We start from the raw sequence: 23,721 nt of genomic DNA, 5'->3' as shown, positions 1-23,721 counted from the left end.
TTTGATTTCGTTCGCTTTAGTATTATATTGTGTCTTTATACGTTATACTCTTTGAGGATGGGGAGATGTTCCTACTCGATGGGACGTAAATAAACTAATATTTCGACAAGTGGTAACAGCGGTTCTGGTCGTCTGTTTGCTGCGAGGTCTTGCATGTTTACAGGGAAGTGAAATTTAGAGACAACACTCCTTTCCTTCCTTCCTCCTTTCCGCCTCTCCTAATTTAAGTTACTCTCAGCCAGTTGTAACCTGTTGTGCGCCTCAGAGGTTTATGCCGGAAATCTGTTTTCAGTTGTTTGACACACTTTATCAACACACTTTATTAACACATGACACTCCACCAGGTTCTGCTGTTTGAAAATATCACATACAACTGTATGATTGTGTACAGTAATTAGGGATAATGTGAAAAAAAATGCCGGACAAGAGGAAAATATGTGTCATTGTGAGAAATTTGGTTGAATTTCAATGATGATAAAACTATAATTAGAAATATAAAAGAGTTTGTTTATACCAAGGCTTCTGAACTGTAAGCACATTTTAAATCAAACATGATTGATTTATTTTGATACAATGAAAAGATTCAGTCAGGAAAAGATTGCTGTGGATTTTTAACGTATAAGGAGTGTCATTTGTTTTACTTAATTTGCTGAATCTGTGTTTAAGAGGCAAAACAGATTAATATAAAAAATAAAAAAAAATACATAAAACATAGTATAACATGAAATATTGTTTGGAGTAAGCCTTTACACGAAGCATGCGTTGCGCAAACCAGACGATAAACTACAAGTGAGGCTGCGCAGTAGTGTCAGACAGCCGGCGCTTCAAGCTGCCAGAGATACACAGAGTGAGACCGGAAGTAGGATTATTCTCTCTTCAAAATAAAAGTGTAAAATGTGTTACTTTTGATTAAAAAAAAGAGTAATTTGCAATAATGGGTTAGGGTTGGAGGGGGGGGGGGGCTCAGTCCATCAAACATTATATCTCAGGTGATAATTATTATATAATTAAAGGGCAAGATTTCAAAGTTTGAAAGGCCATTACTGCTACACCAGGGGTCAGATTTTGACAAAACTTAATTGGAAGGATTCCTCTTGTTACTGACTGGCCCAAGGGCTACCTGCATCGTTCATGGGGGAAACATGCTTATAAATATGGGGTGAGATGGACTATAGATACTAAAAAGATGATATTGAATGATGTTGCATGGCAGATGAAAAATTGACTTTTTAAGACAAAAAAAAACACCCATAACATTTGATGACCTAAACACAGTAAGCTATCCCTCTAGGTTGTCTGTTATATTGTGTGATGGCATCTTTTTTTCTGTATTTTTGGCAGCTTAGGCTAAGTCTGATAAATCACTTCCATTTTCCAAATCTTCCAAAATCCATTTTTAGAAATTTCCTGTTTTTGAAAAACTGCTATGCGAATAAAATGTATTATTATTAGTAGGCCTATTCATATTACTGTTTGTATTGCTACGACATTAATATATGCTGTGAAAGAACTTTTTTTTTTAAGAAACAGCTTTGCTATGGATCCCTCCTTCAATATCTACTCTTTATTCACTTTGGTGTCAAGTATCATCGTCATCGACATTGCTGCGCGTTCGTCGATGAGGCTTTTATTTTGAAAGCAGTAACCGGGAAAAAAATTTATTCTACCGGTCTAGTCTTTACAGTCTTGACACAGGCGGTGGGGGGGGGACCGAGCCGAGCCGAGCCGAGCCTGGCTAGAGCGAAGAACACATGAAAAGCAGTAACAGTCGATAGGTGTTCAGTTATTACCTCGGTAAATATCGACCATGTTCGCTGCTGTCTACCTTTTCGTTCTCCTTTGGTGCTTCCAAACCAGCGCTGGTAAGTTATGCTGCTAGCATGCTAACGTCGGCAGGTTGATATGCTCGCGAGTGTGTGTTTGGTCTCGGTGGGTCTGAATTTGTCTGTATGGGGTAACGTTAAAACTGGCAACGACACCGTTAGGCCTAGCTGCTCTACCAGTCTGCCAGGGATTTAAATGTCTCACAGCCGTAAGAAAATATCCCTGTCGTCTGTTTGTCTGTATATCCGTGTCTGTCGAAATCAAGCCTCGGCTGCATTAATTTCTGTGGATTCGCTGTGCAACAGCAACGTAACTGCGATCCAAAGATACGGAGTCTGAACTGGTGAGGCGACTGGACATTTTGGCTTCAAAACCCCAAATGTAGCGTTTGGACATTTATCTAACCTTATCATAAAAACACATTCTACTCTGCGGTTAAACCATATAATCAAGCTTCCCGCAGTAAAGGCTACAATGATGTAATCTGTGGTTGTAGTTGCCAACATGTAGACCCAATGCCTATAGCTGCAGTTCATTATATAAACATATAATGTACTCTTAGAGGGCTATTTAACCAAAAAAATGTCCTTCCATATAACCTGTTGTACTGGAATGATGCTCATTATCATATGCAACTCATAATATACTGTCTGCATAACCAGTATAGCATAACAAAAGCATAACACCTGCATAACACCTGCCAAATGTTGGTACATTTTGGTAAAACTTGACACTACCAGCCACTCTGGCAAATTCACGATTAAGTTAGTTTCCTGTCTTGTGCACAAGTCCTGCCTTCATTTGTTGCCATGGTGACATTTCCTACAGGATGAGTGCTAGCTGTTTGGTTTGCCTTGCACCATGGGAGCTGTTACCATATTTAGACGATGTTACCTTTGTCTCAACTGGAAAAGAGTCAGAGTTTGGCCAGCTTGCTGCAATACTATGCAAGGCAGCATCAGTGTTTTTCAAAGCCGGGAAAACAAATGCGGGGCCTGAAGTTATTCTGGAGAAATTTTGTATCCATATTAAAATTCAAATTAGCTAGTAAAAGCCTTTCCCAATCCATTCAAATAAGGCAGCCTGGGTACTGTAGGGCAAAGATTAATAGCTGACAAAAGGAGTATGATTTGGTAAGAGCTTTCGGTCATGAGAAAATGTGTTGTGGAAAAAAAAATGGGCATCATTTTTATCTTGTTCCATTTCCTCTATTCGTCTCCATGTGACCCGGCCTTGACTTGATGCAGCCTCGTCTTTCTTCTCTTTTCTTGAAGTGGGGAGTTTTTCCTCCCTGCCAAGCTCTTCCTGTCCTTGGACCAGACATGAAGTAGGAGTGATGGGGTGTGTGTGTGTGTGTGTGTGTGTGTGTGTGTGTGTGTGTGTGTGTGTGTGTGTGTGTGTGTGTGTTGGTTGGGGGCGGGGGAGGGTGATGTCTCCGGATAGCTCGGCCTCTTGGACCACACAGCAGGGCTTCATGTTCACTTCTGCGTTGCTGCTCATATCTGAATTTTTGGATGAGTGTTTATATTCATTCTAGGGTGTAACACACATCCGATAAAAGACACTTGTGTGCAGAAGAACAATAACAAAAGACACTACATCCGTTTTTATGCCTACGCTTCTCTCGCTTGTTTCCAACACGTTTCGTACAGTTACAGTATGACAGTATCTGCCTTTTAAGTTTTGACTGAATTGAGACTGAACTATACTGAACAAAAATATAAACGCAACACTTTTGTTTTTGCTCCCATTTTTCATGAGTTGAAATAAAAGATCGAAGACTTTTTCTATGCACACAAAAGGCTTATTTCTCTCAAATTTTGTTCACAAATTTCTTTAAATCCGTGTTAGTGAGCACTTCTCCTTTGCCAAGATAATCCATCCAGCTGACAGGTGTGGCATATCAAGAAGCTGATTAAACAGCATGATTATTGCACAGGTGTGCCTTGGGCTGGTCACAATAAAAGGCCACTCTAAAATGTGCAGTTTTATCACACAACACAATGCCACAGATGTCGCAAGTTTTGAGGGAGCGTGCAGTTGGCATGCCGACTGCAGGAATGTCCACCAGAGCTCATGTTGCAGCATGATAATGCACGGCCCCATGTTGCAACGATCTGTACACAGTTCCTGGAAGCTGAAAACATCCCAGTTCTTGCACGGCCTGCATACGCACCAGACATGTCACCCATTGAGCATGTTTGGGACGCTCTGGATCGGCGTGTACGACAGCGTGTTCCACTTCCTGCCGATATCCAGCAACTTCTCACAGCCGTTGAAGAGGAGTGGACCGACACTCCACAGCCCACAATCAACCTGATCAACTCTATGCGAAGGAGATGTGTCACACTGCATGAGGCAAATGGTGCTCACACCAGATACTGACTGGTTTTCAAAAAATGCATATCTGTAGCCCTAGTCGTGTGAGATCCATAGTTCAGTGCCTAACAAATGTCTTTTTTCAAGATAAAACTGCACATTTTAGAGTGGCCTTTTATTGTGACCAGCCCAAGGCACACCTGTGCAATAATCATGCTGTTTAATCAGCATCTTGATATGCCACACCTGTCAGGTGGATGGATTATCTTGGTAAAGGAGAAGTGCTCACTAACACGGATTTAAAGAAATTTGTGAACAAAATTTGAGAGAAATAAGCCTTTTGTGTGCATAGAAAAAGTCTTAGATCTTTTATTTCAACTCATGAAAAGTGGGAGCAAAAACAAAAGTGTTGCGTTTATATTTTTGTTCAGTATATTTCATTTCCTAGCCATTGTTGAGTCTTGTTGTCCTCTAGCGCTGAAACGATTAGTCGATCGATCGATTAGTCGACCAACAGAAAATTAACCGATTATAATTTTGATAATCGATTTATCAAGTAAAAATACCAAATATTTGCTAGTTGCAGCTTCACAAATGCTAAGATTTGCTGCTTTTCTCCACAAAATGAATTTTGGCTGCTGGTCAGACTAAGTAAGCAGTTATAAGAATCACTTTGGGCTCTGGTGACTTGTGATGGGCGTTTGTCATTATTTTATAGACTATATTTTTTAATTGATTAATTGAAAAAAGAATCAGTAGATTAATCGATAATGAAAATAGTCGTTCTATTGTCCTCCATGCTAACGCTGCTCAACCAAGATGCCAAAATTTTAACAGTTGTCTCAGGTGAATGACATAAGATTTACATATCGTCATGGCAACGCTGACAAATTCTCAGTCCGACGTTGGCCGCATGTCTCAGGATCTCATTTTGTGCCACAGATCCATTTGGTTCAGATGGGAATTGGGGAAAAAATGCGACTCCGTGCGGCTCTTTGCTGTTCACACTGAATAGAAAACATCAGATCTGTTTCATATGTGAAGGGAAAAATTAAGAATTAAGACATTTTCAGCTGCAGTGTGAACGGAGCCAGAGAGGCCGCAGCTGCAAACTCCAGTCTGACCTTTACTCCAATACTCTGTTTATAGCTGCAGTCCACGTCTCCCTGCTGCTGCCACGCCGTAACTGAAATAATAGTAACTTAATCTGCACAGCATCCTTATAGCCTGGTATAGAGCCAGTATCCCAGTGTCTGGTCAGCAATCTGTCAGATAATTCACAAAATAACTGCCGAAATACAGCAAAAGAAAAGAAGAGGGATCGAGTTTTTAGGCTGAGATCCCACGATCCGGAACGGAAACGCAGCGTACAGAGAGCTCTTTGAGGCTAAAGGAGACGAGATCAACACAACATCGCTCGCGTTAATTCAGTCAAATAAACGAGATGCGATGCGTGCTTTAAAAAAAAAAAAACGAGGGATTTCTCGGTTCGCTTTCATTTTCAAACTGGACGAGAGCTGAGTCATCGTTTCACTTTGTGTCACAGCTCGTGAGCCTGGCAGTTTGACCACATTTGGGCTCGTGTTTGTGATTCATCGGTGCGGTTTCGCCCACAGTAGCCGCACCTTCATACCTGAAGCCTAATGACTGTCAGAGGAATCCGTATCTGAGGGGCAAAGGCCGAGAGGAAGCAGCTGTTTACTTCACTTTATTGGACATTGAGAATACACTTGTTACAGCATACAGTGTTGTTCCCTTTCATTGAACGGGAAGCGATCGGGATTTTTTAGAAGCCTGATCGCTCACCAAACCTCAAAAAGTTGTCATACCAGTTGCGACAGTTTCGTGCCAGCTGGTGCCAGACTCCTCCTTTAGCGTTTCTTCACAACAGCAAACATGTTCGGAGCCGTTTTCTTCCTTTCGGTTCAGTTCGTTAGGGCAAAGTGAGAATAAACTTTACCCCGAGGAGTGTTTTTCCTCACCCTGGTTGCAGAGGGCATGTATTGTAAAAGAGGCTGGAGAAACAGCAGTCAGTGGGGGGTTTAGAGTTTAGTGAAATATGTGTGATTTGAATTGTGTTGTGGCCGAGACCGAGAAAAAAACGGTATGAGACAGAGAACAGAAAACACCAGAGGCAAAAAACAGATTGAGTCAGAGAGGAAAATACCACGCAACCTTTTTCGACCAAAGCCTCGGGAGTCCACTGAGACTGAACGAGTCAGCGCACGCACACACACACACACACACACACACAGTCACACACACACACATAGTCACACACACTTTCCAGCAGCTCTGAAAGGGACTGTCCTCCTCCCAAAAACTCTTAACTCCCCTCATCAGATATTTCCTGTTCATATTGTGTATTCAGTCATGCGGGAGATCAAAGCTTCTTTCATCTATTTTTTAACACAGTTTCCCTCTATTCAGAATGGACTTGTGGTATTGAATTGCCTGAACTGACTTGACAATACGAGTCTCTCTTACTTAGTCGACACAGGTGTGTTAGCCTCCGAAGAGTCCAGGTTATTCATAGTGATTTCTTTTTTGTTCCTCTTTCTTGAGGTGACATGTTGCGTTCAGGGGATTTTACAAAATTGGAACATTGCCACTCTTCTACTTCTTCTTCTCAGTATTATTGTGTTCTCCTTTTGGTTTTGTCATTGCCATGGTTAAAAAAGAAAGAAAAGGAAAACAACAAAAAAACATATACACATACTTTCTAGGTTTTTAAACGCTTAACCATGTCTAATAAAGGTCCAAGCGATCATTTGGATAATAAAGATTCGTTTTTAATGGAGAGAGTGCAGTGCCTCATCTTCCATGGATAAATATTTACTCCAAAAGGTTTTTTTTTTTTATTCAAAAATAACACCACAAAAGCAAAACTATCATTCAAAGACCATGAATATGTGGATAACGGTTTACATGTCAAAAATGTCAACCTTCCCTTTCATGTAATAAAACCCAATAATGTAGTTAACAGGAATGTGAATGAAAAGTGCAGTACAAATAAAATGCATTATTATTATTATAAGCTACGGTGTTTCCAGGATTATTACACTAGCAGCTGCAAATTGCGGTTTATTATGTTAAAGGGAAGTCATTACATTAACAGTTGTAGCGCCTCCACTAATTAGCACGGGCTGGTCTTCTGATGCGAGCTTTCTCCTGGTTTTCTTTCAGCCGAAGCGGAGCTGGCCAAACCGCAGAATCTGACCATGATCGCCATGAACACCCAGTACGCTCTGAGCTGGGCCTGCGACCAGAGCGCTGCGGCCGACCACACTGTTACCTTCACCACACAGTACCTCGCGTAAGTGTCACTCTCACACGATCACACACACCAGGGAGGGAAATCTCACTCGCCTGCTAACGTGTGTTCGTCTGGTCGGCGAGTGTGTGTCTGCGACCCGGGATGGAAAAAGTCCAAGTGTGTGTGATGTCTGATCTTCTCACAGTCTGACAGTCTTGTGGATTAAGAAGAAGTCTTTAGGTTTATAGATGCTCATCAGGATCAGGAATCAAATCTACTAGCTCTGAGATTGAAAACCTCCTGGCTTGTTTACATTCTAGCAAGCCAGAGCCATCGCTACAAGGTTTTGTGGCTCAGACATAAACACAGTTCTGCACAGTCAGACCTTGTTTTTGTCATTGAACTTTTATTTATTACATCGTATCGTGGTTGTATCGAATCATGAACCCCAACGTGTTTCGACCATAAGGTCTTCATCATCATCATCATCATCGGCAAAAAATGGCTCCACAATGAGCAAGTCACAGTTTAAAAGTACTACAGCAAATCAAAGACTTGCAATTAAGGCACAGAAAGTCTGTGTAAAGGCAGTGGAGGACCAAAATACCCCCCTGAAATATACAATACATTAATGCAAAATTACAATACTTCAAAGGTGATAAAAGATTCAGGGTTAAAAAAGCATCAAGTAGTAGACAAGTGAGTACTAGGCATAACAAGGTATGAAGTAGAAGGTATTTCTGTATGTAGTAATATCCAATTATGCAGTAGGAGGACTGATGATGAGTTTGCACCAGTTTGCTTATGAACTCCTAGATTTTATACATTCCTAGATTTTATTTTATCTTCCCTTACATGCACATTCAATTGAGTCAACCTTCATTTCTCCCCCAGTTCTAAAAAAAAACAGCCCCGCCTCTTTCTCAAATCAGCTTTGTTTGTATCAACTGAAAATGCTGCTTGTGTTGCCACGACAAACATCTGATGATTTCTATGTTTTTTTTTTCCCCATCCAGGAAGTTCAAGCTGCTGAGGAGGAAGAAGGACTGGACCACGGTGTGTGTGGGGACGCCCCACACGCGCTGCGACCTGACGGCTTCAAACCTGCACTACCTGGGCATCTACGTGTTTCGCGTCCGAGCCGACGCCGGCAAAGATCACTCCGACTGGGCCGAGACAGAATTCTGCCCCGATAAAGAGGGTGAGGGAGAGAAAAGAGAGGGAAGAGGAGCGGGGGGAGGGAAACTTGGTTCAGGCTAAGATAACTTTGCAGGAAATATGTTTTACTCACGAGACGATGGCAGCGTTTGAGCTCAGCTGGCGCACTGCAGACCATCAAGAACAAGGCAAACACACTAGAGTCGAGAGAGAAAGGAGAAGAAAAAAAAGAGCGAGAGAAGGAAAGACTTTGTAAAACCACAGAGAGACGCTGATGAAACTGGTATTTGCTCAGTGAACCGCATTGCTGGGAAAGGTAACCTGTTGTTAAAGCTTAGAACAACAGAAACCGCATTGTTTTATGATTCAACACATGCAAAGAGCATGGCGAGCAAACAGACATGGCAAACATTTCAGTCACAACCCTCTCCAACACGCATAAATACAGTTTCACCAAGCTTATAACACAGGGAGACGCAGCTGTAGGCAACACAAAGTGAATCAAATCTCATATTGCAGTTTAAAGCCAAGGGCAAAAGCTTGGATTGGTCTATTTATTTGACTTATTTGAATTTAATTAATAGAACTGAAATGTGCATAATAGCTTCTTAATATGCACTTGATGGAAGCAGTGACTCATGACACGCTATGGCATATAGCAATCAGATAAAAAAAAAAAAAACGTAATGTTCCTAATTGCTTTAATTATGGTCTAATTTCCAATATACAGTAAAAATGAAAATTGCCCATGCAGGGATAAAATGCATTTTTTTTTACAGCCTTGTTCTGCCCAATTTCCCCATAGGAATCATTAAAGATCATTACAGATTATTAAAGATTTATCTTATCTAATTTCAGAATGGCCTCAACATTGTCCACATGTCCACAGTATCGATATTTACTTGCAAATGAAAAGATGTTATTTTGGAATAAGTAGTACCTAAACCTAGTAAGCTCAAAGCATCTATCTGGCAACCATCTTTTTCTTGCTTGCTTGTTTGCAAAATATTTTTGACAGGACAGTCAGACAGTAGTGAAAAGTGCTAAACTAAAATTGGATAAAATTGGAAATTGGATTCCACAAAAACATATTTGTTGTGATATGAGAACAGGCAGGCCAATCCCAAACAGTGTTCCTGCTCATTACTTTCTGATCCGGCTGCTGGAGTGAAATAATTGGATTTGGAGGCATCATTACTTACAGCTGAGTAATGGAGAACTGTTAAGTTGTCTGTTGTCAACGCGGTAAAATATGGGATTTATACCACAGCTGGAATTCACCCAGTGACTCATCGGCTATGTTAAACAAATTTTAGCCCATGATTTATGTGTCCAACATGTTTGTCCATGTTGCTTAATCTGATCAGGGATGGAAATTTTACCTGCCAGCTCGTCCATGGTTGGTCGTTGGTAGATAAACAGGAAGGTCATTCGTTTGAATCCCTGAACTGACTGGGAAAACTAGTCAAGGAAAGAGTTCTGCAACAGTGGTGGAAAAAGTACTCAAATTCTTTACTTAAGTAAAAGTAGCAGTACCATAATGGAAAAATACTTAAACGTTCTGCATTCAAAAGTGTACATAAGTAAAAGTGTAGAAGTATTAGCAGTAAAATGTACTTGAGTATCAAAAGTAAAAGTCCTCATTCTTTGAGAGTGTTAAATTAATGATGCATTAAGTATTTTAATGTTGTCAGTCTAACTCCATATACTGTTGGGGAGTTTAAACTCTAACAATGCAACATATTTTATGAGCTTATCGTATGTTTTGCATGTAAAACCTTATTCTGCAAAGTAACTAGTAACTCCAGTCGTCAGATAAATGTAGTGGAGGAAAAAGTACAAGATTTCCTTCTGAAATGTAGTGGAGGAAAAGTAGAAAGTCTCACAAAATGGAAATACTCAAGTAAAGTGCCAGTACCTCCAAAATTGTACTTAAGTACAGTACATGAGTAAATATACTTAGTTACTTTCCACCTCTGCCCTTGAGCAAGGCACTGAGCCCCTGACTGCTGCAGTTGAGCTGCTCAGTGTCCAGCAGTACAGGACTGGTTGTACTGGGCAGCTCCCAGTGTGAATGTGGTAAATGGTAAATGAAAAACAGTATGTTAGCTCAGGCAACTTTCCCTGGATAAATAAAGGTTAAAGCTGCACTGGAGTTTTAGAAGATTTTTATGTAAAAATACACCTGTCTCATCAACGTAAATCACAGTGGGGCTGCAACAGAGAAGAGCATCCCATAGTAGAGACTAATAGAGACAGCATAGATTCACCTTATTTGCCTGAGTTATATTCGGTTGTCAGATACGATCACTTCTCCGCCTAAAGGAAGTGACAAATTAAAACTGTTTACTAAACAGCTTTTGGTTTCCTTTGGTATAAAATGACCACAGACCCGCTGGTTGGCAAACATGAGCGTGCTGTGGGCAGTTCACTGACCTCATGTTATAGGATTTCTGGGTATTGAAGTATTTAATTTTTCTTGTGTCAAATGTTTTTTTATTTGAGCATGTTGACATATATACACATACATGAGCACATATATCCATACAAATATACATGCAATTAGACCGGAATATGCTCTTTTTCGTTTTCTTGAACAAATGTATATAAAATAACAGTGATAACTAAAGATATGACAAAATGCAAAATGCAAGAGAAATAGAAATAAATAAAACAAGTATTTAATTTTTCAAACAGTTACCTCTCGCTCCCTAACCCTAACCCAAATGCTTTTAAAAAAGAAAAACCAAAACATAAAAAAAGAGCAGAGCACAAATGTCACGCCGTTGTCCGAACTCCCTCGGTTCTGTCCCCGGGTCTCATGTCTCCTCCTCTTCCTCCTCTTCCTCCTCCTCCTCCTTGCCAGCTGCCGTCGGTCCTCCATCCAAAGTGGACCTGGCTCCAGCTGGGAGCCTGCTGGACGTTTCCATCTCCGACCCGCTGACCAGCACCAACGGCTCCATGAGGGAAATTATCAAAAAAATGTACTACCGCATCATCTACTGGGAGCGCTCCGTAGACGCACAGGTAGGGAAAACAACCGAACTGATTTGATTTGACTCCTCTAAACTGTGCATACTTGTTAAAGCATGCATGCTCTGAATCTGCTATCTGTATGCTTGTTAAATCATGTACAAATTAAATGTTGTACACACGTTCAATCTTGTATACTCTGAAATTTTCTGCTTTCATTTGACGTCACAGTTCCCATCCACAGCCAGTCAACAAGCCATTTTAGACATTTTTAGTAAAGCAAGCGTTTGGTTCATTTCATTTGGATGCATATAATGGCAAAGGCTGGGTATTGGCAAGGACCTCACGATACGATTGTATCACGATACATTGCGATACGATACATATTGCGATATATTGCAATAGTCTACATAATTTACTGAAAATTTAAAAATAGAGCTGAAAATACAACTTGCTGTGTACCACCTGGGTAGTCTAATATGTACATCACATTATATTGATAACTCAGTGGACAAATTGAGTCAAAACTATTTAATTCGAAGGGATTTGAGGGAAATTTAAGGACATTTTAAATCTGTTTAAAACATGAATAATTGTTTTTTAATGTATCGATACGAGGGGCTGGAAAATCGATAAAGTATCGTGGAAAAAAATATTGCAATACTCAGCTGTATCAATTTTTTTGCACAGCCCTAATAATGGCATTAGTGAAAGCAGCGCATTGATTCCTTGAGGTGTGTGTGTGTGTGTGTGTGTGTGTGTGAGTGCTTTAAAAATAATGAAAAAATGAAGAGAGACTTTACAACATCACAGCTTGAGGACTGAAATTCCCCTGACAGGCTGCTTGAAGGCTCCTGTTTCATGGTACCTCTCTTTACAGATTTCTGTATTTTAGATATTTTGCGTTAAACAGGCGAGGCACGCAGCAGAAGCACCATCTAGAAAATACCCCAAAGTTTCTCCTGCTCACACTTCCCATTTTTCTCTGGTCCCTGAAGATATTTTTGACACCCAACCCACCGCAATGAAACCCCTAAAAGTGCAGCAGCCACAAAAACAAGTACTCAAATCAGAATACAAAGCAGGCACCTGGTTTCTCTGTCACTCTATCCTGTTCTGTAATGTTCTGCAGAGGTTATTGTTTGTGCCGTCTTGTGCCGAAACACCTCCAGCAGCAGAGGTTTCATCCGTTTCCTGTCACTGTTGTGATGCGGGTGAATCTTGCATAAGATGTTTTGTCTGGTGCCATCATTTCCTGTCAGCTGCTCTGTCTGAAAACCGGTGTGACGACCGTTTGGACGACTCTCAAGCACCCAAAAAAAAAAAAAAACGCAAGAATGATTGCTTGGAAAGAGCCTGAAAATTCACTTCCATCACGTTGCAAATTGCATGTGCTTTAGAGCAGTGGTTCTCAACGTGGGGTCCGGGGACCACCAGGGGTCCTTGAGGGGGTTCCAGGGGGTCCCCAGCAAACTGAGAATGTAGATTTGAGAATGTAGAAGAATGATTATTTTGATCATAGTTTCACTGTTATCTCTCTACCTAAAATACAGATAGTCATGGGATTCTGGACAAAATCAAATCTGACAATAAAAAATATTCTCAGATTTGGGTTCGAGAGACAACATCTCATCAAATGGGGGTCAGTGGCCCTAATGTGGACTATTTAAGGGGTCCTTGATATGAAAAAGGTTGAGAATCCCTGCTTTAGAGAGACTGGGCAAAAGTTGAATTTCTCCCTCGGGGGTCAATAGAGTATCACAAAACGGTGAGAAGCAATAAATGATAATAAATAAAACAATAAATCTGCAAAGTCTAAACACTGATATGTAGAGACGGGACGATCTGCTTATCTCACAATGCAATTTTGATAAGTGATATGGGGTTCATGATTCGGTACAACCACGATACGATGTAATAAATAAAAGTTCAGTGACAACAAAGACTGACTGTGCAGAATTATGTTTATTTCTGAGACACAAATCTTTCTAGCGATGGCATTGGCTTGCTAAAACATAAACAACAATTTAAAAAATGTCATTACAAAGTGCAAATAATATAATTTGGATGGAGAACTTGTGAAATTGTAATGGTCAAGCCGTCTGATTTGTGATTACTACAGCAGAATAAAATGGAGCTAATATCACGATTCATTTTTCTGCCCCACGATACGTATTGTCACATTTTTGCGTTGCGATATATTGAATTTCAATATAAATCATCCGATCCCTAGTGATATGTGGAAAAGTGTCAAATTTTTAAATGGAAAAAAACAAAGCCTGTGGTAGAAGGCACAAAGCCATTTGTCCTGCCACACCTCCAAATATATTAAATATAATAATATTGGCTGTTGTGGTAATACTGCTAATGTAGTATGTAGTATGTAATGTGACTCTAATGGACAAATATGTCAATATGTGTTGGGACTCGCTGTGATACTTCCAGACCACAACGACAGGGAGGTTTTACGCTCTAAGTTATGTGGAAGATGGAAAATATATGAGACATTCAGAAAAAATGAATGTAAAGAAGTGATGGGGTTGTTTTCTTCCAAATTAGTTGCTCTCCTTCTTAAAAGAAATCAACATCGACTCTGAAATGATTGCTGGTGTAAAAGTCAGACTCATAATAGAACTTGCAAATGTATTATTGAAATACTGAGTTATGAATATAGATTTGTGATTTTAATTAAACCCTTCAGTTATAAGCACTAAGCATTAGCTCATTGCGATACACAAAACTTGCATTCTGCCACTTTAGTTAGGTCCCACTCATTATAAGGCACTTTAGATAAGAGCGTCAGCTAATCCTTAAATAAATGCCAATATTTTAAACTTTAGACTGCAGGCCTCTGTTTTATTTATTTTATTTAACCTTTATTTTACTAGGCAGGTCACTAAAGAACAAATTCTAGTGTGTGTGTGTTTGAACTACTGAGCTTTGAGCCACATCTGTTTGCAGACCTTATTTGCTCAGAGGTTTTTTATCTGCTTTCCATATAGGCCAGGGGTATTTAAATGAGGATCCAGAGGAGAGCGAAGCCCTGATTTCATATTCTGTGTGCGTCTCCCCTGGCCTGCACACCCCCCCCAAAATCTGATCCTCTGTGAGCTTCACTCTGAGATAAGACTTATCTGGTGTCACTGTGGCAGAAAGCACAAAGCCATTAGTTCTTACCAAACCGCCAATCAAGCTCGCCGTTGAGATCGTGAAGATATTACCCGTAAGCCGGGCTGTGGAGACACTGCGGTGTTGCGGTAATACTAATGTACTCCGATGTAGAGCGGCTCTAATGGACGACTAAGTGGACGTTCCTTCAATTTGTGTTGGGACTCTTCCACAAGACAACAAGATCGGGAAAGATATGTGGAAGACGGAAAATAAATGTTTAGAAACGTTGAATGTAATGAATCGTAGGGTTTTTTGTCCCAAAATGAAAATGAAAATCACTCTCTCTTGGAAAATGAATGCAGTGTAAAAGTGGAAAAAAACAATGGAACGTATCCTCAAAAAACAGACATTTCTACAGATGTTTTTGACTTTATTATTGAAATAATGAGTCATGAATATTGAAGAACAGTGATTTTTGTGGATGGATGTATCTTTGGCTAACGGAGAGCGACTCTAATGGACAGCTATTCCTTCAACATTTCATTTTCTTTCTAGCGATTTTCTGTTTTTATTTGTTTTACCCATCATTTATTGTTTGGTTTTTGCACTGACCACATCCCTTGCAGAGACTAGTTTCCAAACTTAAGGTGTGATTGTAATCCTCAGTAAGAGCCAGCAGTAGAGTCTCTCCTGAAGGTTAAGTCGCCTCTCCCATCTGTCCCTCCAGGGCTTGAGAACCAAGGTGGTGAACACCAGCGTGAACCTGGTGACTCTGCCGGAGCTGGAGGTCTGGACCTGGTACTGCGTGAGCGTCCAGTCGCGCTACGACTACTACAACAAGAGCAGCAACTTCACCTCGCCGCACTGCATGCAGACCGAAGGTAGCGTACATCTCCTTCAAATTTACTTTAAAGACTCTGCGGAGTGAAAAATGACTTTTTCACGTTGTTACCGCAAATCCCTGGATGTATTGTGCACCAATCTATCAATATATGCCAAAGCAAATTACCAAAAATGCTAGGGATGGGACGATATGGGGTTCACGATTCGATACACGATGTAATAAATAAAAGTCCAGTGACAACAAAGTCTGACTGTGCAGAATTGTGTTTATTTCTGAGCCACAGATCTTTCTAGTGATGCCATTGGCTGCTAGAATGTAAACAACAATTTAAAAATGTCATTACAAAGTGCAAAATAATATAATTTGGATGGAGAGCTTGTGAAATTGTGATGGTCAAACCGTCTCATCTGTGATTACTACGGCAGAATAAAACGGAGCTAATATCACGATTCATTTTTCTGCCCCACGATACGTATTGCCATGTTTTTGTATTGTATTGAATTTCAATATATCACTAAAAAATGCATTTTCGATTATTTTTATGTCAATATTCTGTCTTCCTCTCTGCTGGGAAAATAGCCACATTTTGTATCTGACACATCCTGCACTCGGGGGCGTACACCTTGTACCTCCACATTGCATTCTTTCCTAAACTGTGTGTTTTTGTGTTTGTGTGTGTGTGTGTGTGTGTGTGTGCTCCAACAGGCACTGTACCCTGGTGGCAGATCTTGCTTTACTTCCTGGCCTCGCTGGTGATCTGTTTCATGCTGGTGGTGCTGACGCTGTACGGCTCCTTCAGGTGCTACAGCACCCTCAAGGCGACCTTGTACCCCTCCATCCAGCTGCCGACACACATCCAGGAGGTGAGCATCAGCTGATACACTTATCTCTTCGATGCAAATTTGCCCTTTGTTCGGACGGCAGGCAAATCTGATTTTGTTCCTCCCAAGTCTTATCTTTATAATCTCCAGGAAATTAACTCCCATTACCTTTACTTCCTCAAAATCTTTAACGGTGACCTCATGCTGCACCAGGAGGCGATAAAAATAAATAAAAATTCCAACCAATAAAACCGTCACAGATTTTTGAACAGTCCCGCCCCTCCTTACCTCAAATAAAACTGCATTTCTCTCCCTGACTGATATTCCATTGGTTTAGACTTTTGAATGATCCCTCACTGCATTATGTAAAGTTATAAAGTAAAGATGTATACTCAAAATTTTCATTCTCTTTCTTTTCCTCCCTCTTTCATTCTTCCTCATCCCCCTATATTCCACGCCTATTTGCATTTATACATATTCCCTAATCGCCCCCTGCTAGAGTTAATAATAATTCCTCCCTAATAGGGATGGGAGGATATAAGATTTTATCGTTTATCGCGATAAAAACACTCAAGATAATTTTATCTTGGTGAATTTTTATCGGGATAATCGTGAATATCCTCATGAGTGACTTGAAAAAGCTGTCTAGCTCAGTAACGTACAGTCCTATTGATTTTATTTTATTTAAAGAACAGACTCACACAGTGTTGCTATTTTTTATTTATTTATTTATTTACCCTTTATTTATGCAGGGGGACCTTATAATTTATGATTACCTTATTTAAGATTGTTTGATTGTTTGTTTTTTTGCATTCATTCTGCTGTCCTTGCTGTACCTCTGTCTGTGTGATCTGAAAACAAAACAAGTTATTCATTTACTGTGCATTTACAACACATAACTAACTGAACCATGTGAATGCTTGGATATCAGGTTGATAGATTGTAGATTATTTTTATTAATGGATTTTTTTCTCCCATTGTGATTACCTGCTGGGTGTTGGCAAGAGTCTGAATCTGTCCTCGTTTGTTTTTCACTAAAAAGGATGTTCACAAAAAAACAGATGTGTCCTATGATGCGATAAAAATATTTGTTTCTTAACAAAATGTAAAGTAAAGTGATTCCAGTATGTTTTAAGTGCCATTTTAAGAGTTTTAAGCATATTTTGATGATTATCGGGATAATATCGTGAATCGCAATTATTTCGGCCGGGATAATCGTGACATGAAATTTTCATATCGTCCCATGCCTAACTCCCCTAACGACTCTTCTTGATCTCCCTCCATGTTCTCTTCGCTCTCCTCCCAGTATCTGTGCGACTCCTCTCCGGGGTCCGACATGCCCCGCCTCCTCACCCCGGACTCGGAGGTCGAGCTGACCTGCGATAAGCTGAGCATCTGTACGGAGGCCGTGCTGCTGGAAATCCACGACCCCCCCGCCTCCGAGGAGCTGCCGTCAGAGCTGGAGCTGGACAGCAGGTCGGTCTGCTTTCTGACGCTGCTGTATCTGTTAGTTCAGTTTCTGTGTAAAAAGCACACATGCATTTTTTTAATAAGAAACTGTTCATTTTATTTTTTCAATAAGTGCTCAAAAATATCATACAAAGACTGCATTTTATACAGAAGAGTCACTCACAACATGAATGTCAACACTTAACTTCACAGTAGCCTTAAATCAGTGTTTTACCCTGTGGAAGAGCATTGAAAGCACACAATATTACTATATTGTGCAAATACTTAATGAAAATCTCCCTAATTCATAAGGGTCTAACAACATAATGTACCAACATACACTCTACCAGTCAAAAGTTTGGACACACCACATTTTTCTTTATTTTTACTATTTTCCACATTTTAGAATTACAGTAAAGACATCAAAACTATGAAATAACACAAATGGAATTATGCAGTGATCAAAAAAGTGTAAAACAAATCAAAACTATCTTATATTTTAGATTCTTTAAAGTAGCCGCCCTTTGCCTTGATGGAAAGGCAAAGGCTTTGGAAAGAAATTCATACATAGGATCAACTTCACTGTTTATAGTTGTCTAAGAAACAAATTTTAAGCATTTAAGCAGAAACCTTTAGATCAAAATGGCTTTAAGTGAATGAAAAACAGAACATTCAGTCAGGTGTGTCCAAACTGTTTGCACTTCAGTTGTGTTATTTAACCCTTACAACCACATTACATATTAGAGAGATTTTTTATCAAGTACTTACACAGTAACATTTTGAACTGACAACACTTTTCCACACTGGAAGAGAGCCACTGTAAAGTTAAGTCAACATGATTTTTTTTCCCATTAAGTGACTGAATCAAATGATTTCCTTTTTGCCTTTGCCAGCGGCAGACACAGCCGCCAGGACAGCGGGGGCAGCGGAGACTCGGGGGTTTACTCCACAGAGGGCGGGTCCGGCCTGCGGCAGCCCGGCAGCGCTCAGTCCTCCGGGGGGATGGGGGACTCCTGGCAGGGCCGCGTCGACCTGGAGCAGGTCAAGATGCGGGACATGGCCCCGGAGGTCAAGGGTCAACGTCTGATCGCCGACGAGGGCGTCGTGGACATGTGCGTCTGAAGGCGCGGCCGGTCGGCGAAAGGAACGGGAAAGACTTAGTGGGGTAAAAAAAAAAAAAGAAATGTGTTGAGAAGAAGCTGAAGTAAGGAAGAATTTAAAGAAGACGGATGTTGCTGGAAAATGGTCAGCGACGTCTGTGGCGTTCCGAGCAATTTCTCCAGCTGTCACTGTGAAGACGGAAGAGGACGGTGTCGCGTGAAAAAAAATATACATATAAAATATTAACCACTAAGGAAAAGGGACTAGACGCTGAGTGACAGACTCACACAAAACAAACTCAAAACTAGAAGTCTGTGGTTTTCGTTTCCAACTGACAAGGGAGGAGCACTTAAAGACAAACCACTTAAACGCTGAGGTGTCTCTCTTTACAGATGCCTTCTGAAGATGTAGGTCTTCATGTGAGATATACATTAAGTGTAAATTTTGGTGCCATCCAGAAAAAGTGCATTAGTGCTGATATGATTCTGTTGTACCTTCCACCCCCACCAGCTGCTGTCTAACTCTGCGTTCACACTGCGAGCGACTGTGTTGACGGGTCGCTCTCTTCTGACGGAGGCTCCGATGGCGTCTGTGTCGTGGTCTTGTGCAGTCAATCATGTATTTTCGCTTTTCATAACGTTACATCTTTGTGATGAGTTAACATAGCAAGGTAGCAAGTAGGGCTGCACGATATATCGCTTCAGCATCGTCATCGCGATGTGCGCATTCGCAATAGTCACATCGCAGGACGTGCGATGTCAAGTTAGGCAAATTAACTCAAACACGTCATGCTACAACTTTTTTGCTGCTTGATACAAAAGGAAAACTCGCACGGTTCTTATTTTCCATGACTAATCTACAAGAGAAGTCTGTCTGATATAACATAATTTACTTTAAGGGTTTGTTATAAGAGTAGCGTATGTTACCTTTCCAGCTTTCGCGGCTCTGAACCGTAGTTGGGAAGCCTCTGGTGTTGTGCTAGCCTACTTTAGCTTAGCCTGGCTCGTAGCTGGTAACAAGCTTTTTACTAAGAGTCCGGACCGACTCTGCAGTGGAGAACTGGCACTTTATTTCGGTACAGCAGCGAACATAATGCACGGCCTCTCGGTGACGCTCTAAGCTCTTTTCCCGCTAACTATGCTAACTTTACTCACTTAGCATCCTGCAACTCACTCTGGCTGCGGCTAAAAACACACTCACTTCCTACTACGTCACCCGCAGGTTACCCACAAGGCCACCTTCTTAAAGGGGCAAGGCTTGATAGAGCGATTCAAGTCATTTGGTGAAAATTCCTGTATTTTTTCACATCGCAATATATATCGCAGAAAAAAAAAATATTGCAATGTCAGTTTTTTCCAGTATCGTGCAGCCCTAGTAGCAAGTGCTATTTTGGTAGCATTAATCGCAAATAAACAGAAAAATTCAATGGAATTAGTTCAGAGCTTCCCATCGACGCCAACGAAGGATGCAGCCGTTCTCCAAGCATCGTTTTTGAAACGTTTATTCCTGTAGTCTTTAAAATAAAATTTGTAGAGAACTGGGAAGCTTTGAATGGCTGGAATCAACTTCTCGTCCATTTTGCGTTTGCCAGGCAGAAAATTACTTCATGAAGTCAAATCACATCAGTAGGGATGGGTATCGTTTACATGTTTGCCGATACCGGTGAAACGATTTAAACGGTTTAAAACGGTACCGATACCTAAAGGGTGCCTGAACGGATACCCTTTTTAATATAAAGCGCAAACAACGACATTAAAGAACGCCTTTTTTATGAATTTGTCCTTAATTACTTGTCATATACTTTTCACGTTACATACTAGCAAACTGATAATTTGTATGAACCGACCCGCCTCTTCTTTTATCTGATTGGCGAAGCGACCAAAATGTCACATTGACGAGTGGCGCTGCTGTTTGGCTTTCTACCAAAAGTTGGAAAGCGCCAGGTGCGTTGTACCAGAGGATTTCAAACGGTAACGTTATTGGCGGCGGTTTCGGAGCATCGGAGGCGGATATTTCAATCGGCAGCTCAGACGTTGTATTTTTAAGTGGCACCGAAATGAGCGTTGCTATTCGGTCCGGTAGCTACCGGTCGTATAGGAACCGGTGCCATAGTGGTCCCGGCTCTGAAGGAAATGAATGGACTTCATGTGACCTGTTGTGTTGCTGGCAGTGTGAACGCACGGTTACAGTTACGTTACTGTGCCTTGGTTAGTCATGGGGCGTGGAAACAATCTCAAAGGTGTGAGAGCTTGTTGTCAAGATACGGGGCCAGATTGATTTTTTTTTTGGGCATTTATATGCTTTATTGGACAGACACAGTGAGAGAGAGACAGGAAGGCATGGGAGAGAGAGCGAGGGGAGGACATGCAGCAAAGGACCGCTGCTGTTATCCAGAAGGCTTCATGTCCATAGACACACCTGGGCTTTCTGCACACTTGCGGGGTACAGCTAACATGCTAACAATGCTAACTTACTAACAGTGCTGCCACCAATACCAAGTCATCCATTCTTGTGATTTTTACACTATATTTACAGCGGAGACTTCCAAATATGTGGAAGTCAACATGGAGGATAACAAAAATATAAAATGGATGATAAAATTTGACAATCCATTCAAAGACGTCATTTTGTCCAGAGGAGTCACTCGTAACGTTAATGTCAATAGTTAATAATTTAAAAAAATCAGGTAGTGGGGGGATGAGTGCGTACCCTGCTGCTGTGTTACTTTATTTTCCCCCTTAGCCCTCCTTCTCCGTTTGCACTGTGTATCCATGCTGAGAACAGTGGAGTGAAGGGAAGTAGTGTACATTATAAGAAAAGTTTCTACATGCCGTGTGTCTGTATATTGTCAGCAGTTTTCTCAGGCAGTGCTGGCCATTGCCGACCAAGGGCAAGCCCTATTTTACATGGTGACATTTGAAATGGTTCCATAGATTGGCATTATGTAAAAATTGACTGTGTGTTTGTTAACAAAAGGAATTAAGAAATCCACTTAAAACAGGGTAATCTGATCCAAACAGGGATTTGTGTGAACTTCCTTCATTCATTCCACAGAACAATTTTGAGTTGTCTTCTTAGGAAACAGTTTCATTCTTCTTCTTCTTCTTCTGTTTTTTTCTTCTGTTTTTTTTCTTTTCTTTGCGTCTAATCTAAAACATGTCTATGTGTTTGTCTGTCCTTTTCTTTCTGTGTGTTTATGTCTAATGCTTGGAGTAATCAATGAAGGGAATCCATTATGAATGAATTCCATGTGGAAAAAAACATAATAATCATCGTTATTAGAAAAGCAAAGGTTTTCAGTTCATCCTTAGTAGTGTATATATGTGTGTGTGTGTGTGTGTGTGTGTGTGTGAATTAGCCTGAGAGGCTAATTTTAGGAGTGTTTGAATACATTTTTATATTCATTTTATTTCTCTATTTACGATTCTTATAGAATCTTCAAACAAAAACGGTGCCATTTTAGTTGTATTGTTCTTTTGTTTTGTTATTTTGACCGGTGTGAAAGAAGGTTTTGGTCCACCTTAAGTCTTAAAGAAGAACTGAATCTCTTAAGATGTAATTCATTGGAAAGTTGATTTTATTTGTAACTCTTCCTCTTTCATGTTTGTTTTTATGGTTTGAGGTGGAAACTTGGTTGGAACAGAACATCCATCTGTACACTTTATATTTCTGCAGAACACGTATTTACATTTACATATAACTCATTTAGCTGCTCTTATCTGTAGTCACACTGTCACTCTTTATTGTGAATAGCTAAAACAGGGAGTGGATTGCCTCTGCTCTGTATACTTGTATAGTCCATTTAACAACCATCACTTTCATCCGCTTTATGACAGCCAATGCAAATTGCTTTTTTCCTGAAGCTACAAGGCTACAGGCCACGATCCATGGGTGACATTTTGAGGCAGAAAGTCAGCGGGACAATACTGACGCTAACTGGGCTGGGGATCGACAAAGTGGGACAAAATCGAAGCGATCAAAATGTAAAATGTGTCGTTGAAAAGTGTCAACAATGTTGAATTCGAGGGCAATATGCTCACAGATGTTTTGAAAAAAGTGTAAAACGGATGGCACTCAGGACAGTTCAGTCTTGCATTTCAGTTTATTTGATCAAGGCTGAAACAGGGAAGGTTGATGGAGCGTTTTGTCAGCTTTGTCCTGCTCAACATTCATAAAACCAACAGTGTAAACGGTAGCTACTGAGGGAGGGAGGAGTGTTTCTTCTTCACTTTCCCCTCCTCCATATTCCCAGTTGGATGTAAACCAACAGCCTTCCAGTCTTAATCTTTTGTCTCAGGGCCTCTAGATTACCGCCAACCTCGTGATTTCCTTGTCCTAAGTGCGATCCGGTTTTTTCGTCACCGTTGTTGCAAAAAATGTCCCATCTGCGTCGCCTCAACATCTTGCCCATCATCCACGGCTGCGATGTCCGTTGAAACTGTATATAAGTAAACTGTGAAGAAGTGTACTGGTGAAGTGTGTGTGCACAAAGCAGTGGTCATGTCAGTAATGTGCTCCGTCATACAGCTACCAACTGTTGCATCTGCAGTAACCATGTTAATGGACAATCATTCAAATTAAAGAAATAACCTCTAATATCAAGTGTTGTTGTCAAGATGATTGACTGGACTGATGCTGCCTTTTCCTTAGATTCACACACTGAGCTCCACATGTATTCAGTAACACACTGTAAGTAAAACTTTATATAACGACTTTTTAAAACGGTTTACAAAGCGCTTCACAACGAGAGGATACAAGAGGGAAAGGAACATGAAAGGCATAAAGCAACTTCAAGAGAAGACAAACCCTTAAAATAACACAATCATACACTATATATATAAAGTAAAAACATAAAGCATTTATAA

At 40.6% G+C, this 23,721-nt stretch overlaps 1 protein-coding gene across 1 annotated transcript; it reads left to right on the top strand.

The window, feature by feature from the left end:
* The first annotated feature begins 1,717 nt into the window (after positions 1 to 1,717).
* LOC139911516 (interferon alpha/beta receptor 1b) lies at positions 1,718 to 19,066 on the top strand. Its single transcript, XM_071899064.2, has 8 exons — positions 1,718 to 1,862; positions 7,330 to 7,459; positions 8,416 to 8,600; positions 11,424 to 11,584; positions 15,369 to 15,522; positions 16,191 to 16,348; positions 17,613 to 17,782; positions 18,649 to 19,066. The coding sequence occupies exons 1-8, from the start codon at positions 1,808 to 1,810 to the stop codon at positions 18,875 to 18,877; spliced, it is 1,242 nt and encodes a 413-aa protein (XP_071755165.2). The 5' UTR covers positions 1,718 to 1,807; the 3' UTR covers positions 18,878 to 19,066.
* Positions 19,067 to 23,721: the final 4,655 nt, after the last annotated feature.

Source organism: Centroberyx gerrardi, chromosome 10 (assembly GCF_048128805.1).
Source record: "Centroberyx gerrardi isolate f3 chromosome 10, fCenGer3.hap1.cur.20231027, whole genome shotgun sequence".
Classification (NCBI taxonomy): Eukaryota; Metazoa; Chordata; class Actinopteri; order Beryciformes; family Berycidae; genus Centroberyx; species Centroberyx gerrardi.
This window is presented reverse-complemented; position numbering and strand designations above follow the sequence as displayed.